Genomic DNA, 14,182 nt, shown 5'->3' with positions numbered 1-14,182 from the left:
TATACCATGTAATATGGATACAATGTATCAATTAATAGCTGTTAGAAAGAAAGTTATTTTGAAAATCTAAGGGGTGTGCATTGTCCCCCAGGTTCCACTGATCCATGCACACTTCATAGAATGTGGTTATCCCATTTGGTTCCAGAGCTATTAACCCTATAGTCCATAATGAACTATAGCCAAACAGAACTTATCATCTGCAGACCAGTGAAATCCAGGATACTTTAGTTAGGATTTTCCCATGTTCAAACAGCAATATTCCCTTTCCTTGGCATGGGGTTCAGTTACCTTTGCAACATTGAAATCATGGCACTGTTAAGTTGTTCACATAAGAACTTTTTATTTAGAAAAAGTGTTAACACTGGCATGAGCGGGTAACAACACAAATTTACAGTACAAATTACAGTACAACATAACCCCCACCATTACCAGCAGAATGATCATTATTATAAAGGGGACAACAGGGCTTGTCACAGATGTCTCAACATATGACCATGCCTCAGTAGTTTCCCTTTTTGCTCCCTGTAGTTTTGCACATTATCTATGGAAGTCTTAATTGGATTTAATTATTTATAACCGACAAGACAATCCACAAATACGTACCGTGATCCACAAATATTTAACCATAAATGTTTTTTTTTTTGTGTTGTGTAAAAATGTATACAAATGTAACATGTTTTGCACATTTGTGGAATGCAGAATTCACAGAGTTCTGATTCAGGGGAAGGAAAGTCAGGGACCATCAAGCTGTTTACAGGATTATCTTACAGGTTTCCTCCCTGGAGTTATGCCATATAATATATGTGAAAGTGTGGAGGCGAGCTTTGGCACTCTGTATGTTACAGAATGATACGCATCCACTCAGCAAAGGCTGTCAGTCATATTCCTGTTTAAGTGCAGTGCTTACGAGGCCTGGACCACACAGGCTGATGCTTCATTAGGATACTAACAGAATGAAGCTCCTCTTCATAGAATTTCCAGGGTTCTCTGCTCATTTTCTGAAAAGCAGTTCTGTCACTGCACTGGGTTACCAACTTAGATGGAAAAATATGTCATATCAAAACTAAAACAACCACTAATTTATTACAGCTATGATTGTATGTATTTTTCAGGTGATAAAAACACCATAATCATATCTGCTATAATTAGTATTGCACCTCATTTTCCTGTTTTAAACAAAAACCAGATGGAAGATGTCAGGTTCATCGAGGTCTTTAGCTACAGATGAGTCACTCACTCTGGGCTGCAGTGTATCTTACAGGAGCAGGGGGTTGACATGGATCCGATGGACCTGGAATGCAATTATACCAAGCGTTTGGTATAAAGGACATTTAAACACATCAATCAGATCCTCCTGACCTCATCATAAATAACAGGTTTTTGGACTCATTCATTGCCAGAGTTCTGCAGGATTTACACCTCTCCCACCACCACATCATCAGGGACACCAGCCAACCAGCTTACACCCTCTTTACACTCCTACCCTCTGGAAAAAGCTACCTGTGCATCACCACCTGCACCAGATTCTGTATTCCCCAAATACATGTTCAAATAAAACTTTAAAAAACTTTTAGAACTTCTGGACAAACCCAGGGTATTGTATAAGAAGAGTTAGATAGTATCTGTTATTGCCTTTGAGGATAACTAGTGCCTGTTATTGTCTGATCAGAGAAACACTAAGTGAGGTCATTCACTATACAATTAATTTACATCAATACACTAAACAAGTAAAAAAACCGGCACAGATAAATCCCAGATTTAACCAAAACCCACTCATTTGTCTTCTCCAACAGAGGACGATGGCTACAACCAGGACAATCACAGCAAGGACAGTCACTAGGACAGGGATGATGATAACATCTGGATGATCTTCCGGTTCTGCTGACACACATCAGAGTCACATGTTATATGCAAACAGCCGTATCTCCATGGTAACAAGCCTGTGTTTCTTCTACCAAACACTCTTGGCAAGTCATAGACCAGAAGATGTGGAAGCTGCTCTTTTAAACAGACATACCCAATCCAAAGTCTTCCTTTCTGTCCATGTGTGTGACAGTACAGGTATACTGGTGCTTCTCCCTCAACTGCTGCTCACTGACACTGAGGCTCTTTCTCATCTGGAATGTTCCATCTCCATTGGGCAGCACCTCCCCGCCTGTCAGGTCCTGCTCTGGGACGGGCTGGCCGTCTCTCAGCAGGGTCATGTTGATGTGCCGGGGAAAGAAGCCAGTGGCCAAGCAGCACACCTGTGCTTCCCCAGTGCCTGGGTCTCCCTTCTGGTTCACCCTGACCCTGGGTCGCTCTGCAGAGAATTTTAAAATGAAAAAAATGTAAAAAGTGAAATCTCCTTCCTCTTCTGCCAGTTTTCAGCTGGATGAAGTGTCATTATTACAGAGTGAGGATACATACACAGAGCTACCAGCAAAATTAAGTCTGCAAATAAAGATGTGAGGGGACAGGTCTGCCCCAGGAAGCACCCCCTAATGCTCTCATCATCCAGACACATCAGAATAAACACTTTGTTTTGGCGTCTGACAGGTATTAAAAAGACCTCTGTGCTATGTACCTCTTCTCATTAACACATTCTTGTCCTGTTGGAGGTATTGCCTTAACACCTTAAGACAAAGAGGTTGGTATACGTTTATGTAAATCAGTTGTACTGCCTCCGTTTTTATCTTGCTCCAGATCAACTCTGGCACATGCGGGTTATATCTTTGCTCCAGGATGTCATAGGTCCTCGTCTCCTTGCCCTCATAAGCATCTCTGAGGAAGAACCAGTTGAGGCTGTCACCTTCCAAGGTACATGTTGCCAGTCTCTGATAAAAATGAATCCCTGTGACAGATCAAGAAAAAAGGACATTTTCCCAGTTAGTCTTTCAGCAACTGGCAGCTGTTACAAAGATAGAGCTGAATGATTTAATGCAAATTCAATTTACAGATTTGATGTTTAGATTTGAGTGATTTTGTGATCATTTAGTTAAAAGAAATACATGTGCTACAGAAAATTTATTTAGAAATCCATTTTTTTCCTTTGCATAAAAATATTTCACCAATTAACATAAAATATGTAATTTAAGTAGAGAGCAGCCACTTCATATATAAAGTCTAGACCAGAGGAACAAGGACTAGAAAGTACTCTGGCTGAATGAATCTGAACAATGAAAAACAAACTGAACATTATCATGGGTCAGTCTGTGAGCAGCACAGTGTCTTTATGCTTCTGGCGACAGAAACATAAAGTCTATGTGCTCCCAAGTCTATGTGCATGCAAGGCTTTTTAGGTAATTCTCCTACAGTCCAAAAAACATGTTTCAGTAAACTGGTATGTCTGTACTGCCCATTGTGTGTCCTGCAATGGACTGTCATCCCATCTAAGCTTCCCTCACAGCCTGAGGTTTCTGAGATAAGCTCCAGAATCATCACAACACTGTATGGGATATAATAGTATAGCAAATGGTGTGATTTGATATCAAGCATCTGTTTGAGTAACACAAATATATCAATTAGAGCAGTGGTGGGCAATCTTATCCGCAAAGGGCCAGTGTGTATGCAGGTTTTTGGGATAACCTGTAAGTCAGCTGTTCAAACTCAGGTGTGTGTCAGTCTTCAGCCAATCAGCCCTCTAATTAGTAATCTAATTAGGGAGTTGCAGCGAAAACCCGCATACACACCGGCCCTTTGCGGATAAGATTGGCCACCCCTGGGTTAGAGTGGTACAAGTCAGTTTCATTTGTTCTTATAAAACATTTTCTTGCTTTTTGGTTCTAAAGAAACTCTGGTGGCTCATTGGGTAGAACTATCACTTCACCCCTCCAGCTCTGTGGATTTGAGTCCTACTGTCTCTGAAAGTGTTTAGGGGTTGCATGTTCTCCATGTGTTTTGTGGGCTGAGAGCTCTGGTTTCCTTCCTCAATTCAAAGACATGCATGTAGGCTAACTGGCATCTCAAAATTTCCCATAGAGTGCCAGTGTATGTATGGGCCCTGTGATGCACTGGCTTCCCATCTAGGATGCACCCCAGTGATTTGCACTCTGCCTGGCCTCCCCATGATCCTGGCCAGGATAAGTAGTTGGAAGAAGGGAATGAAAAGTGGACATACCGTTAGTATGATTAAAGTGCTTCATCAAACGATGACTATCAATTTTCATACTTCTGTGTGTCTCTTCCATCACAAAATATTTACTCTCAGTATCCTCAACAAAGTCGTTTGGCCTCCAGTGTCTCCGTGAGACAAGCTCTTTGATATTGCTGTCATAGTACTCAACTGGGACATTGTTGACTGTCAGTACCAGTGTAAGCTCTGGAAATGGTGTCTCTCCATAGATGAATGTCGCCAAGAGTGACAGTGAATGGAATGCTGTACATATAAAAAGGAAAGACTGTTTATTGATAATGGCCAGTACAAATTCCTACAACTGGCCAAGCATTACTTTCCATCAACAATCTCTGGTCACTTACCTGTTTAAGTAATACTGTGTAGAGCAGGGGTCTCCAACTCCGGTCCTGGAGAGCTACCGTCCAGTAGGTTTTCTATCCTACCTGGCTTCTGATGAGCCACACCTGTTCTCAGGTAAATACCAGGAACAAGTGTGGCTCATCAGAAGCCAAGTGGGACAGAAAACCTACTGGATAGTAGCTCTCCAGGACCGGAGTTGGAGACCCCTGGTGTAGAGCATACATGCAGTACATTCAATCTCCATAAACCCCTGTGTGTTTCCCATGTTCTCTGAATGTGTTGTATCTCATTGAAAGCATAATGTTTTGAATTCCCCACAAATAGCATGTTGCAATGTATAATATGTTATCTTCAATCTACCACCAATTCATTGAGGGACTTTGGCTTTGACCATAACTACAGTTTACACCATGCTTTTAGCAAGGAGGCCCATTCTTTCTTTTTCTATAATGTTAGCATGCCTGGGGGGTTGTGTAGCCGACTGACCCTCAGGGGTTTCCTCCCCCCTACGTGGGAGTTATTGGTTACTCTCTCTGTTGTCTGGCTTTCTTTGTTTCATTATTTCATTCTTTGTTTTCCCTTTTTCCTGTTTTTGAATTATTCTGTACACTGACGGATTTAGGTATGTGTGACATAAGCAGCCACCCAGAGCAGCATCTTGCTGGGGGAGGCACGGGGAGTCTGCACAAAAAAAATCAGTTCTGACATTTGTGTGATAGGCTTTCTATCACTTATTTGCGCTGTGATATCATGTCACCTTGAGGGTCAATTAACCTTGCTGGAGTGAGTTCCCTGATTCCAGTTTGTGAACTAGGCACCTCGGTCCCTCAGGTCACCCCACTGGAAGCCCAAGGTAGGGGGAGCGGGAAAATCTATTAAATAGTGCACTGTACAGTACTAATGCAATTAGCAAAATCAGTTTAAAATTTATCCTTAGTTATTTATATCGTTCCAAATTTCCTGAAAAAAATTACAGTGCTGAGTGTTTTTACAAGCTAGAATCACCACTGATTCTGTATAAATAATGTAGTAATGTATTACAACACAGCCATGTAAACCACCTTAGGATGCCTCTGTTATGAAAGGCTCTATATAAAAATAAACTGAATTCTTCCCTTGGTGGCATCCAAACCAAACCAAGTTCCCTGTATAATCTGAGTGTGTGGTGAAATACTGAATACTGAGTCTGAATTGTCATTACACAGTAAATACGTCTGAGGTGCTCTTTAAAGAATGTCTTCTATATGAATGATGTATGCAGAGCTCCTGTGTGATGTTCTGATGTCAAACAGCTCCAGAACTGAGTCCTACCTGAAGAGGTATGGTGAGGAGAGCCCAGGATCAGCAACGCCACAGCAGGGAAAACCATGAAGGTTTGAGGTTGAAGTATCATCACAATTCCAGAAAATTAGGAAACCACCTAAATATGAAATCAATATTCAAAAACAAAAGCTGCAAGAGGAAAAAACACTTAGCAATGAAAAATTATATTGTTTTCTTATTTGAAGTAGCTTTTGGTATATACTGAAATGTTCACATTTTCTGTGCTCTATACCACTTCAGAGTAGAGCGCTTTCAGGATCCTAGAGTGAATCAAGCCAGTTAATCAACTTGGATTGGACGTCATGGTTATGTCACTGCAGTTGTGTGCACATTGTGGTGGAAGCAAAACAGAGGAAACAAGAGGACGAAAATGGGAGATAAGGAATAAGGGAATAAGGAAAAAATGTCTCTCCTGGACATGTCTTTCCACATGATGTAAATGACATAAATATGTATATATACATGATAGATATGTACATATAGATGATGTAAAGAACAGATCTTGATAATAGTCATATATGCAGTTCATATAAGGCATACTGCATGAGCCCTGCACCACCCCAGTATTGTCATTTCCAGTGATTACATCACAAAATGCTTTTGATAATACACTCTGTGTGGCATTAATATAGCACCAACAGAGCCAGAATTCAATGGGGGTGCATTTCCCGCTAGGTACCCTGCTTGCATGACGATCTCTCAAGATATTTCTCTCAGATGATCATATCATTATTTTTTTGATGACTTTAGGTCTGCTGTGTGTATTATCTGAGCAAGTTTCACAAATTCAATTTCAGTGCAGCTAGATTTGAAAGAGGTGCATACCCTTATGCGTAAGGATACACCCCAACCCCCCTGCATGTTCCTGTCTGTTTATCTTCTCCTAAAATACTTTTCATAAATCCACACAATAGACCAACATCAATAAACAGTGAAAATTCTATAAGGTACTAATAACAGTTAGTGAGCCAGTTTCTTAAATATTATACAAGTAAGCTGCCGTAAAATGTACCCCCTGCGTGCTGCATTAATATCGCATTTATGAATTTCAGTAATTATTATGTAGTTCATTAAATGCGTTGGTTGCTAACAGCATTTCGTGATAGAATCAAAGGAGAGAATGGAAATGGATTTCCTGCCAGGTAAACCGTCATAAAGACAAACATATTTTTTGTTTAGGTATTTCAGATCACTGTACCAGAACATTCTCTTCATTGTGGAGAAAAATAAATTACTAAATGTGTGTAAGAATTATATAATTTTCTTTGGTTAATAAAGCCAAGGACTTCCTTGTTCATAAACTAGTAAACTAATGACAAATAAATAACCTATTTTCTATGGGGTGCCGTTTGTAAAGGTACTAAACATATTTCTACTTGCCACTTTTTCAACATTTAGTGCAATTTTCTGACATTTAGCTAGAAGTCAATGGTGTTGTGGATCATCAGATTTTTTTGCTGTGTAGATTATTTTCAAAATTGTTCATCATATGCAAAAATAAATGGTATGTCTATATATAAATATTAAATGTAAATGCTAAATATAAATGTTAAAAGTTAAATGTAAATATAAAAGTTAAATGTAAATATAAATGTTAAATGTAAATGTTAAACGTAAATGTTAAATGTAAATATAAATGTTAAATATAAATGTTAAATGTAAACGTTAAAAATAGACTCTAAATGTTGAGAACATATGCTAATTCGCCACGCCCATCTGCATAGAAATGGGCGGTAACGACAGAAGCACGCTAAGTGGTTGCAGGTTAGGGCTGATGGAGGACAACATGACGAATTCCGCTCACTTAGAGGGCATAGAACGTGCAGTTTTGGCAGGTGTTCACGCTGCATTACATGGTATTGCTACACAGGTCGGGAGCAACATCATTTACACCTTCCACTGTGACATCGGGAAGTTATGAATGAATTTTGGGGCGGGAGGGGGATCAGTAGTATCGTATAAATTCGCCTTTAATTTTTCCCACCATGCTTTATTTGGTGGCGGCAGTTCGTAAGATGCTGCTGCTGAACGTTTTGTTCGGAAATGGCGAGAAATCGCTAGCAAAATGGCAGGTCCAATCACAGGAACTATGAGGACCATAATCCATTGCAGTTATCAGACGCTGCTACACGTTGCTCGTTCGCATATGTTGACGCGTGAATGTGCAATGTTTCATGTAATGTGTTTAGTGATTTTCATCTGACAAACAGAAAACTGAAGTAAGCAGCAATGATAATAGAATGAAGGGGAAACATTAATACAAGTCTTCATGTGCAAATGGATGAATGGATAGTGAAAGTATGTTGTCTAGCCTACAAGAAGCTACCATACTCCCAAATAAACAAAAATCAATATGTATACCTATATGTATTCATTCCATTTTACAAAAATACTCTGCAGACTGACGTTGCTAGCTATCTGTTAGCTGTGACTAAAGTTAGAACGTACTGATCTCAGTGATGTAGTGGCATTAATGCTGGATGTGCATGAGGATACTGACGGTATTGAAGCCTCAAATGAAAGGGCCTCTTAAATATCCATCCATACATCCATCCATTTTCTCCCGCTTATCCGAGGTTGAGTCGCAAGGGCAGCAGTCTTAGCAGGGAAACCCAAACTTCGCTCTCCCCAAGCAACTTCATCCAGCTCCTCTGGGGGAATCCCGAGGCGTTCCCAGGCCAGCCGAGAGCCATAGTCCCTCCAGTGTGTCCTGGGTCTTCCCCGGGGCCTCCTCCCAGTGGGACATGCCTGGAACACCTCACCAGGGGGGCGTCCAGGAAGCATCCTAATCAGATGCCCGAGCCACCCACGTATTCCTTCCACCGACCCAAAACATCCCGAGTTGAGGTCAGCAGCACTCCATCCCCACCATAAACAGTGTTGATGTTGCACTGCTTTCCCGCCCAGAGCCGCCGGATGGTGGACCAGAATCGCCTCAAAGTCGTTTTCCATAGCCTCACCAAACTCCTACCATACCCGAGTTTTTGCCTCCACGACCGTCGAAGCCGCACCCCGCTTAGCCTGCCGGTACCTGACAGCTGCCTCTGGAGTCCCACAGGCTAAAAAGGCCTGATAGGACTCCTTCTTCAGCTTTACGGCATCCCTCACCACTGGTGTCCATCAGCGGGTTCGGGGATTGCCGCCGCGACAGGCACCGACCACCTTACGGCCACAGCTCCGGTCAGCCTCCTCCACAATGGAGGTGCGGAACATGGCCCATTCGGACTCAATGTCCCCCGCCTCCCCCGGGACATGGGAGAAGTTCTGCCAGAGGTAGGAGTTGAAACTCCTCCTGACAGGGGATTCCACCAGACGTTCCCAGCAGACCCTCACTATACGCTTGGGCCTGCCAGGCCTGGCCAGCTTCCTCCCCCACCAGCAGAGACAACCCACCACCAGGTAGTGATCAGTTGACAGCTCCGCCCCTCTCTTCACCCGAGTGTCCAAGACATGCAGCCGCAAGTCCAATGACACGACTACAAAGTCGATCATCGAACTGCGGCCTAGGGTATCCTGGTGCCAAGTGCACATATGAACACCCTTATGCCTGAACATGGTGTTCATTATGGACAATCCATGTCATGCACAGAAGTCCAACAACAAAACACCGCTCGGGTTCAGATCGGGGGGGCCGTTCCTCCCAATCACGCCATTCCAGGTCTCACTGTCATTGCCCACGTGGGCATTAAAGCCCCCCAGTAGAACAAAAGAGTCCCCAGGAGGAGCGCTCTCCAACACCCCTTCCAAGGACTCTAAAAAGGGTGGGTATTCTGAACTGCCGGTTGGTGCATAAGAGCAAACAGCCGTCCCCCCACCCGAAGGCGAAGGGAGGCTACCCTCTAATCCACTGCGGTAAACCCCAATGTACAGGCACCCAGCCAGGGGGCAATAAGTATGCCCACCCCTGCTCAGAGCCTCTCCCCATGAGCAACTCCAGAGTGGAAGAGGGTCCAACCCCCTTTGAGGAGACTGGTTCCAGAGCCCAGGCTATGCGTCGAGGTGAGCCCGACTATGTCTAGCCGGAACTTCACAACCTCGCGCACAAGCTCAGGCTCCTTCCCCACCAGAGAGGTGACATTCCATGTCCCAAGAGCTAGCTTCTGCAGCCGAGGATCGGACCGCCAAGGTCCCCACCTTCGGCCACTGCCCAGTTCACAATGCACCCGACCCCTATGGCCCCTCCTACGGGTGGTGAGCCCATTGGAAGGGAGACCCATGTGCCTCGTTCGAGCTGTGCCCGACCAGGCCCCATAGGTATAGGCCTGGCCACCAGGTGCTCACCATCGAGCCCCACCCCAAGGCCTGGTTCCAGGGGGGGGGCCCCGGTGACCCGCGTCCGGGTAAGGGAAACCGTGGTTCCATTATTTTGTGCATCATTAGGGGTCTTATGAGCCACATGTAGAGTCTACATTTAACATTTACGTTTAACATTTATATTTACATTTAACATTTATATTTACATTTAACATTTACATTTAAGATTTATAATTAACATTTATATTTACATTTACCATATAGGCTACATTTAACATTTATATTTACATTTAACTTTTATATTTACATTTAACTTTTATATTTACATTTAACTTTTAACATTTATATTTAGCATTTACAATTAATATTTATATATAGACATACCATTTATATTTACATATGATGAACAATTTTGAAAATAATCTACACAGCAAAAAAATCTGATGATCCACAACACCATTGACTTCTAGCTAAATGTCAGAAAATTGCACTAAATGTTGAAAAAGTGGCAAGTAGAAATATGTTTAGTACTCCATAATTTTCTTGTTCACGGCAGGGGTGCAGAATTCGGCACACCGGATTGTCGTAGACATTTTGTACCCCCAGCTCTGCAAACGTTATCGTGGGGAACCCCCCTCGTCTCTGCAAATGTAATCATGAGGCGGGGGGCTGAGCCCCCCCTAAGAGTCAAGTCGTAGAATCGCCCCTATAGCAAATACTATTTTCGTAACGAAAGTGAAAGCACTTGTATTAAAGGACACAGACTGTATTATAAATATGAACCTAACATGTGTCTAGCTCTCAAATATATATCTAATCTAGGTCTATTTTAACAATCTCGTCATTTACTTGCCAGATTGTGAATGGCGAAACAGATGAAAGTACAGCTTAAATCGACAGATGAAGTTGGAACACCGTCTTCTATTTAGCTGCACTTCCTTGTTTCACTTTATCCCCCGACCAGATTGTCCATGCATTCGTTCTCGACATTGTGTGCAGATGTAACCCACCTGGAAGCCGGTGCTATTTCCTTGATTATCGTAAGTCGTAATTCAACATCATTTAAACGGTATACGCGGGTGAGGGTAAAATGCGGACAGTTTACAAACAGCGGATTCCGTGTTTATAAACAGACGTGTCGCAAAAGACGCACGCCGCGTAGACAGATCACGTGGCATAGAAAGATACCCATACGACGTTACCTAATCACGGGGTGCGTTCGAGGTGTGTCTGCAGCTGACGTGACGTGGAGCGCGATCTGCCGTCGGCTGCAGGGGTGGAGTATACGCTGGACGTAAACAAATGAGTGTTCGAGGAGCTCAGCAAGGCGCAGCAGCTGCGCGTTCAGCCAGTGCAATTTTGTCATCCATATTACAGAGTACAATACGATTGTCCGAAATCCTTATTGTTGTTAATGTTTAACAATTATTTTATTGTTGGTTTTTTTGAAAAAAAAAAATTGAAAATGTTCTATATATCATTTGTTGAGCGTTCTCTAGTTGCGTATAATTTGCATTTGGACGTCCAGCTATCATGAACGTCACAGTTTGTGGGTGCCTGTTCTGGATGAGTGAAATATATTGTAATAAATCAATAAATAAAAATGTTTCTTTCACCAAAAAAGTGTATTCTTAAGTATTTTTGTAGATCTCATATCGAAACACTATCGAACTATATCTTCGTGTTGTCTGGTTTATTTTCTCATATAAGTAAGGCTACTGTACACCTTGCAAACACTCATGTGAAATATCTACACAATTATAGAAACGTTACATTGGTTGGCACTGTACAAGTCATTATATCAGAATTAATACAAGAAAGAAAAAGAAAATTGCAAAGCAGATCTGTTACATTTAAACATGGAAGTAGCATGTAGAAATAAGTCCCCCAGGCTTGGCATATAGTAGTGGAAAAGGCTAAATTTGTATTTTACGAAAACATTTAAAAGTGTTTGGGGCAGGATTTGTAATTATCCATTTTGTCCTATACACTGTAACAATAGGGAAGCTGCCCTGCATAATCTAAAAGTCCACAGAAGTGGCATGTAGAAATGAGGCCCCAGAACATGTGATATATTGCCAGGAAGGTCGGAATTTGTACTTTACAAAAATTTAAGATTGAAGATTCAAAAGGTTTATTCGTCATGTACACAGTTGTACACACACAACATGTAGTGGAATGTAACCCTGGTCACTGAGCAGCTGTGCATGATAAGAGAGTAACAAAATATAGCAAAATATAAGAAAAATAATAAGATAAAAAATATATGAAATGTTCAGCTGTACATAATCTATACATAAGTGATAGGTAAGAGGTATTTTGCTGTGCAATGTGCAAGAGGCCTGAGGTATGTGCCAATGATTTGGACAGTGTGAAGCAGCACCTAGTGGCATTGAGTATTGTCCTGATTTAGGAACATTATGACCTGGGGGAAAAAGCTCCTCTTTAACCTTTCCGTTCTGGGATGCATTTCCCAAGACCATAGTGGAGCAACACTGTTGTAAAGTTGCGTAGTTCGAACTACAGTTCTTGAGCTGTAGTTAGAAGCTTAGTCCCAGGTAAATACATCAGCGATGGTGGAAAATGCAGTCTAATAAGGGTATAGTCACCGTGCAAGTAAGAAATTTAATAATCTTTCATAACTAATAAGGAATAATTTAGCTCTATGATCACATATAATGTGAAGTTGTCTGAAAATGTAGTTTGAAACGTAATTGTTGTGTGGGTCTCTGGTCATAAGTACGGTAACTGTCGGTAGTGAGCAATAGGGACACCTTGCTGGGTGATGCGGGAAGAATCCTCTGTGTGACCCATCTGTACGTTGACATCGAACTTCAACTCACCAGTGGCACCTGCACTCTCATCTAGCACATATTGTATGTTCTAGTCACTCTTTGGCTTCTTCTCATGTTTAGAAACATGTGTGAACAGTTTTGAGTCATTGTGTTTAAATGATGACTACTGTATGGTGGCTGTGCTGAACTTCTGCAGCCTGTGTTTTCTATTTTGCATCAAAGTTCACCACAGTGCAAAATGTGTTTTGATGAATGGGAATGTGTTTAGAGGGGCGCCGGTGGTGGCGGGGGCTGGCCCTGGGATGGGTGGTTGGCCTCTTCGGTGCGGGCTTGGGTGGGGGGGTCTGGGGCTCTGGTGCCCGGGGCCTGGCCGTTTCCTCGGTGGGTGCCTTCCTGCGCGGGGGTGGCCTGTGCTCCCTCCGGGGCACTGCCGGGGGGGGTGGGTCGTTCCATGTTTGGGGGGCCAGCCTGCGCTATTTGGGGGGTGGCATGTCTCGAGCCCGGGCTGGTCTGCCACTTTTTTGTCGTCGAATGAGTGGGTGACTGAGTGCGGGCTGCCCTTCGGGGTGGGGGGGGAGGGGGGCTAGTTCTTGGCGTCGGCACTGCTCCGGGGCGTTGTCGCCGGGGGCCCCGGGACCGCTCCATCCCATGCCGCGGTGGGGGGCTGGGGTGCCTAATGAGCCAGCTGGTTAGCTGGCTCTCTTCTGCCAGGGGGTAATAAGCTCCCACCTGGTATCATGAATCCCAGCCCCTCTCCCCCCTCACTCACATAACATGCCACGCACACATGTAGGATCTCGGGGTGGGAATGTGCCGCGCACGCAGTGAGGGGGCCATCCACATGGCCTTACTCGCTGTGCTGCGCGGCCCTCTGCCTCCCCTTGTTTTAATTGTACTTTAGTCATCACATATCGGTATACACACAGGGCCTTGGGGGATGGGGGCACTTCTCAGAGGCTGGTGCGTGGGGCCGCTGAGGTGGTCTCACTCACCTCTTCACTGCTGCCCGCCCCTCAATTTTACTTACACCATATACATTGAGGGTTTTGGTGGGGGGGGGGGGGGGGTGATGGGGAGGAGAGCTGTTTGCAAGCAGCGCTCCTCCTCGCTTCCCCCGTCAATTTTAAATCCATCTTAAGTTTCTCAACAGTCATACGTATGTGTAAAAGTCATTTGAAGACTGAATTGTGTTACAGTGAAAAAAACCCACAACAGCACAATAAAAGGCAAGTGACTCAGGCAAAGTCAGTCAGAAGGGTGTGTGAACAGGCTTGGCAAACTGGGTGATAAGTATAATGATGAATGCCTGCTCACCAGTAAGTTCATGCTTATTTCCTTACAGTATGTCTTGAGG

The 14,182-nt window shown here is 43.3% G+C and overlaps 1 protein-coding gene across 3 annotated transcripts; it reads right to left on the bottom strand.

The window, feature by feature from the left end:
* Positions 1 to 315: 315 nt before the first annotated feature.
* On the bottom strand, positions 316 to 11,213 carry LOC111848148 (major histocompatibility complex class I-related gene protein-like). Of its 3 annotated transcripts, none has more exons than XM_072705976.1 (7): positions 11,044 to 11,213; positions 5,768 to 5,908; positions 4,100 to 4,357; positions 2,567 to 2,833; positions 2,018 to 2,302; positions 1,774 to 1,881; positions 316 to 1,291 (listed from the first exon to the last, which is right to left on the bottom strand). In XM_072705976.1, exons 2-7 carry the CDS (start codon positions 5,847 to 5,849, stop codon positions 1,230 to 1,232), a joined length of 1,062 nt encoding a protein of 353 aa, XP_072562077.1. In that variant the 5' UTR covers positions 5,850 to 5,908; positions 11,044 to 11,213; the 3' UTR covers positions 316 to 1,229. The 3 variants fall into 3 exon arrangements, with proteins under 3 accessions (XP_072562077.1, XP_072562079.1, XP_072562078.1); XM_072705978.1 differs by having other exon boundaries at positions 1,774 to 1,878; XM_072705977.1 differs by having other exon boundaries at positions 5,768 to 5,876.
* Positions 11,214 to 14,182: the final 2,969 nt, after the last annotated feature.

The sequence above is a fragment of the Paramormyrops kingsleyae genome, chromosome 23 (assembly GCF_048594095.1).
Source record: "Paramormyrops kingsleyae isolate MSU_618 chromosome 23, PKINGS_0.4, whole genome shotgun sequence".
Taxonomy (NCBI): domain Eukaryota; kingdom Metazoa; phylum Chordata; class Actinopteri; order Osteoglossiformes; family Mormyridae; genus Paramormyrops; species Paramormyrops kingsleyae.
This window is presented reverse-complemented; position numbering and strand designations above follow the sequence as displayed.

Coding starts and splice junctions, on each gene's coding strand:
- LOC111848148 (XM_072705976.1), bottom strand. CDS start 5,849: ATGATACTTCAACCTCAAACCTTCATGGTTTTCCCTGCTGTGGCGTTG. Junction 2,834..4,099: donor GCACTTTAATCATACTAACG/GTATGTCCACTT, acceptor GATCTGTCACAG/GGATTCATTTTTATCAGAGA. Junction 1,292..1,773: donor CTGTTGGAGAAGACAAATGA/GTGGGTTTTGGT, acceptor ATTGCATTCCAG/GTCCATCGGATCCATGTCAA.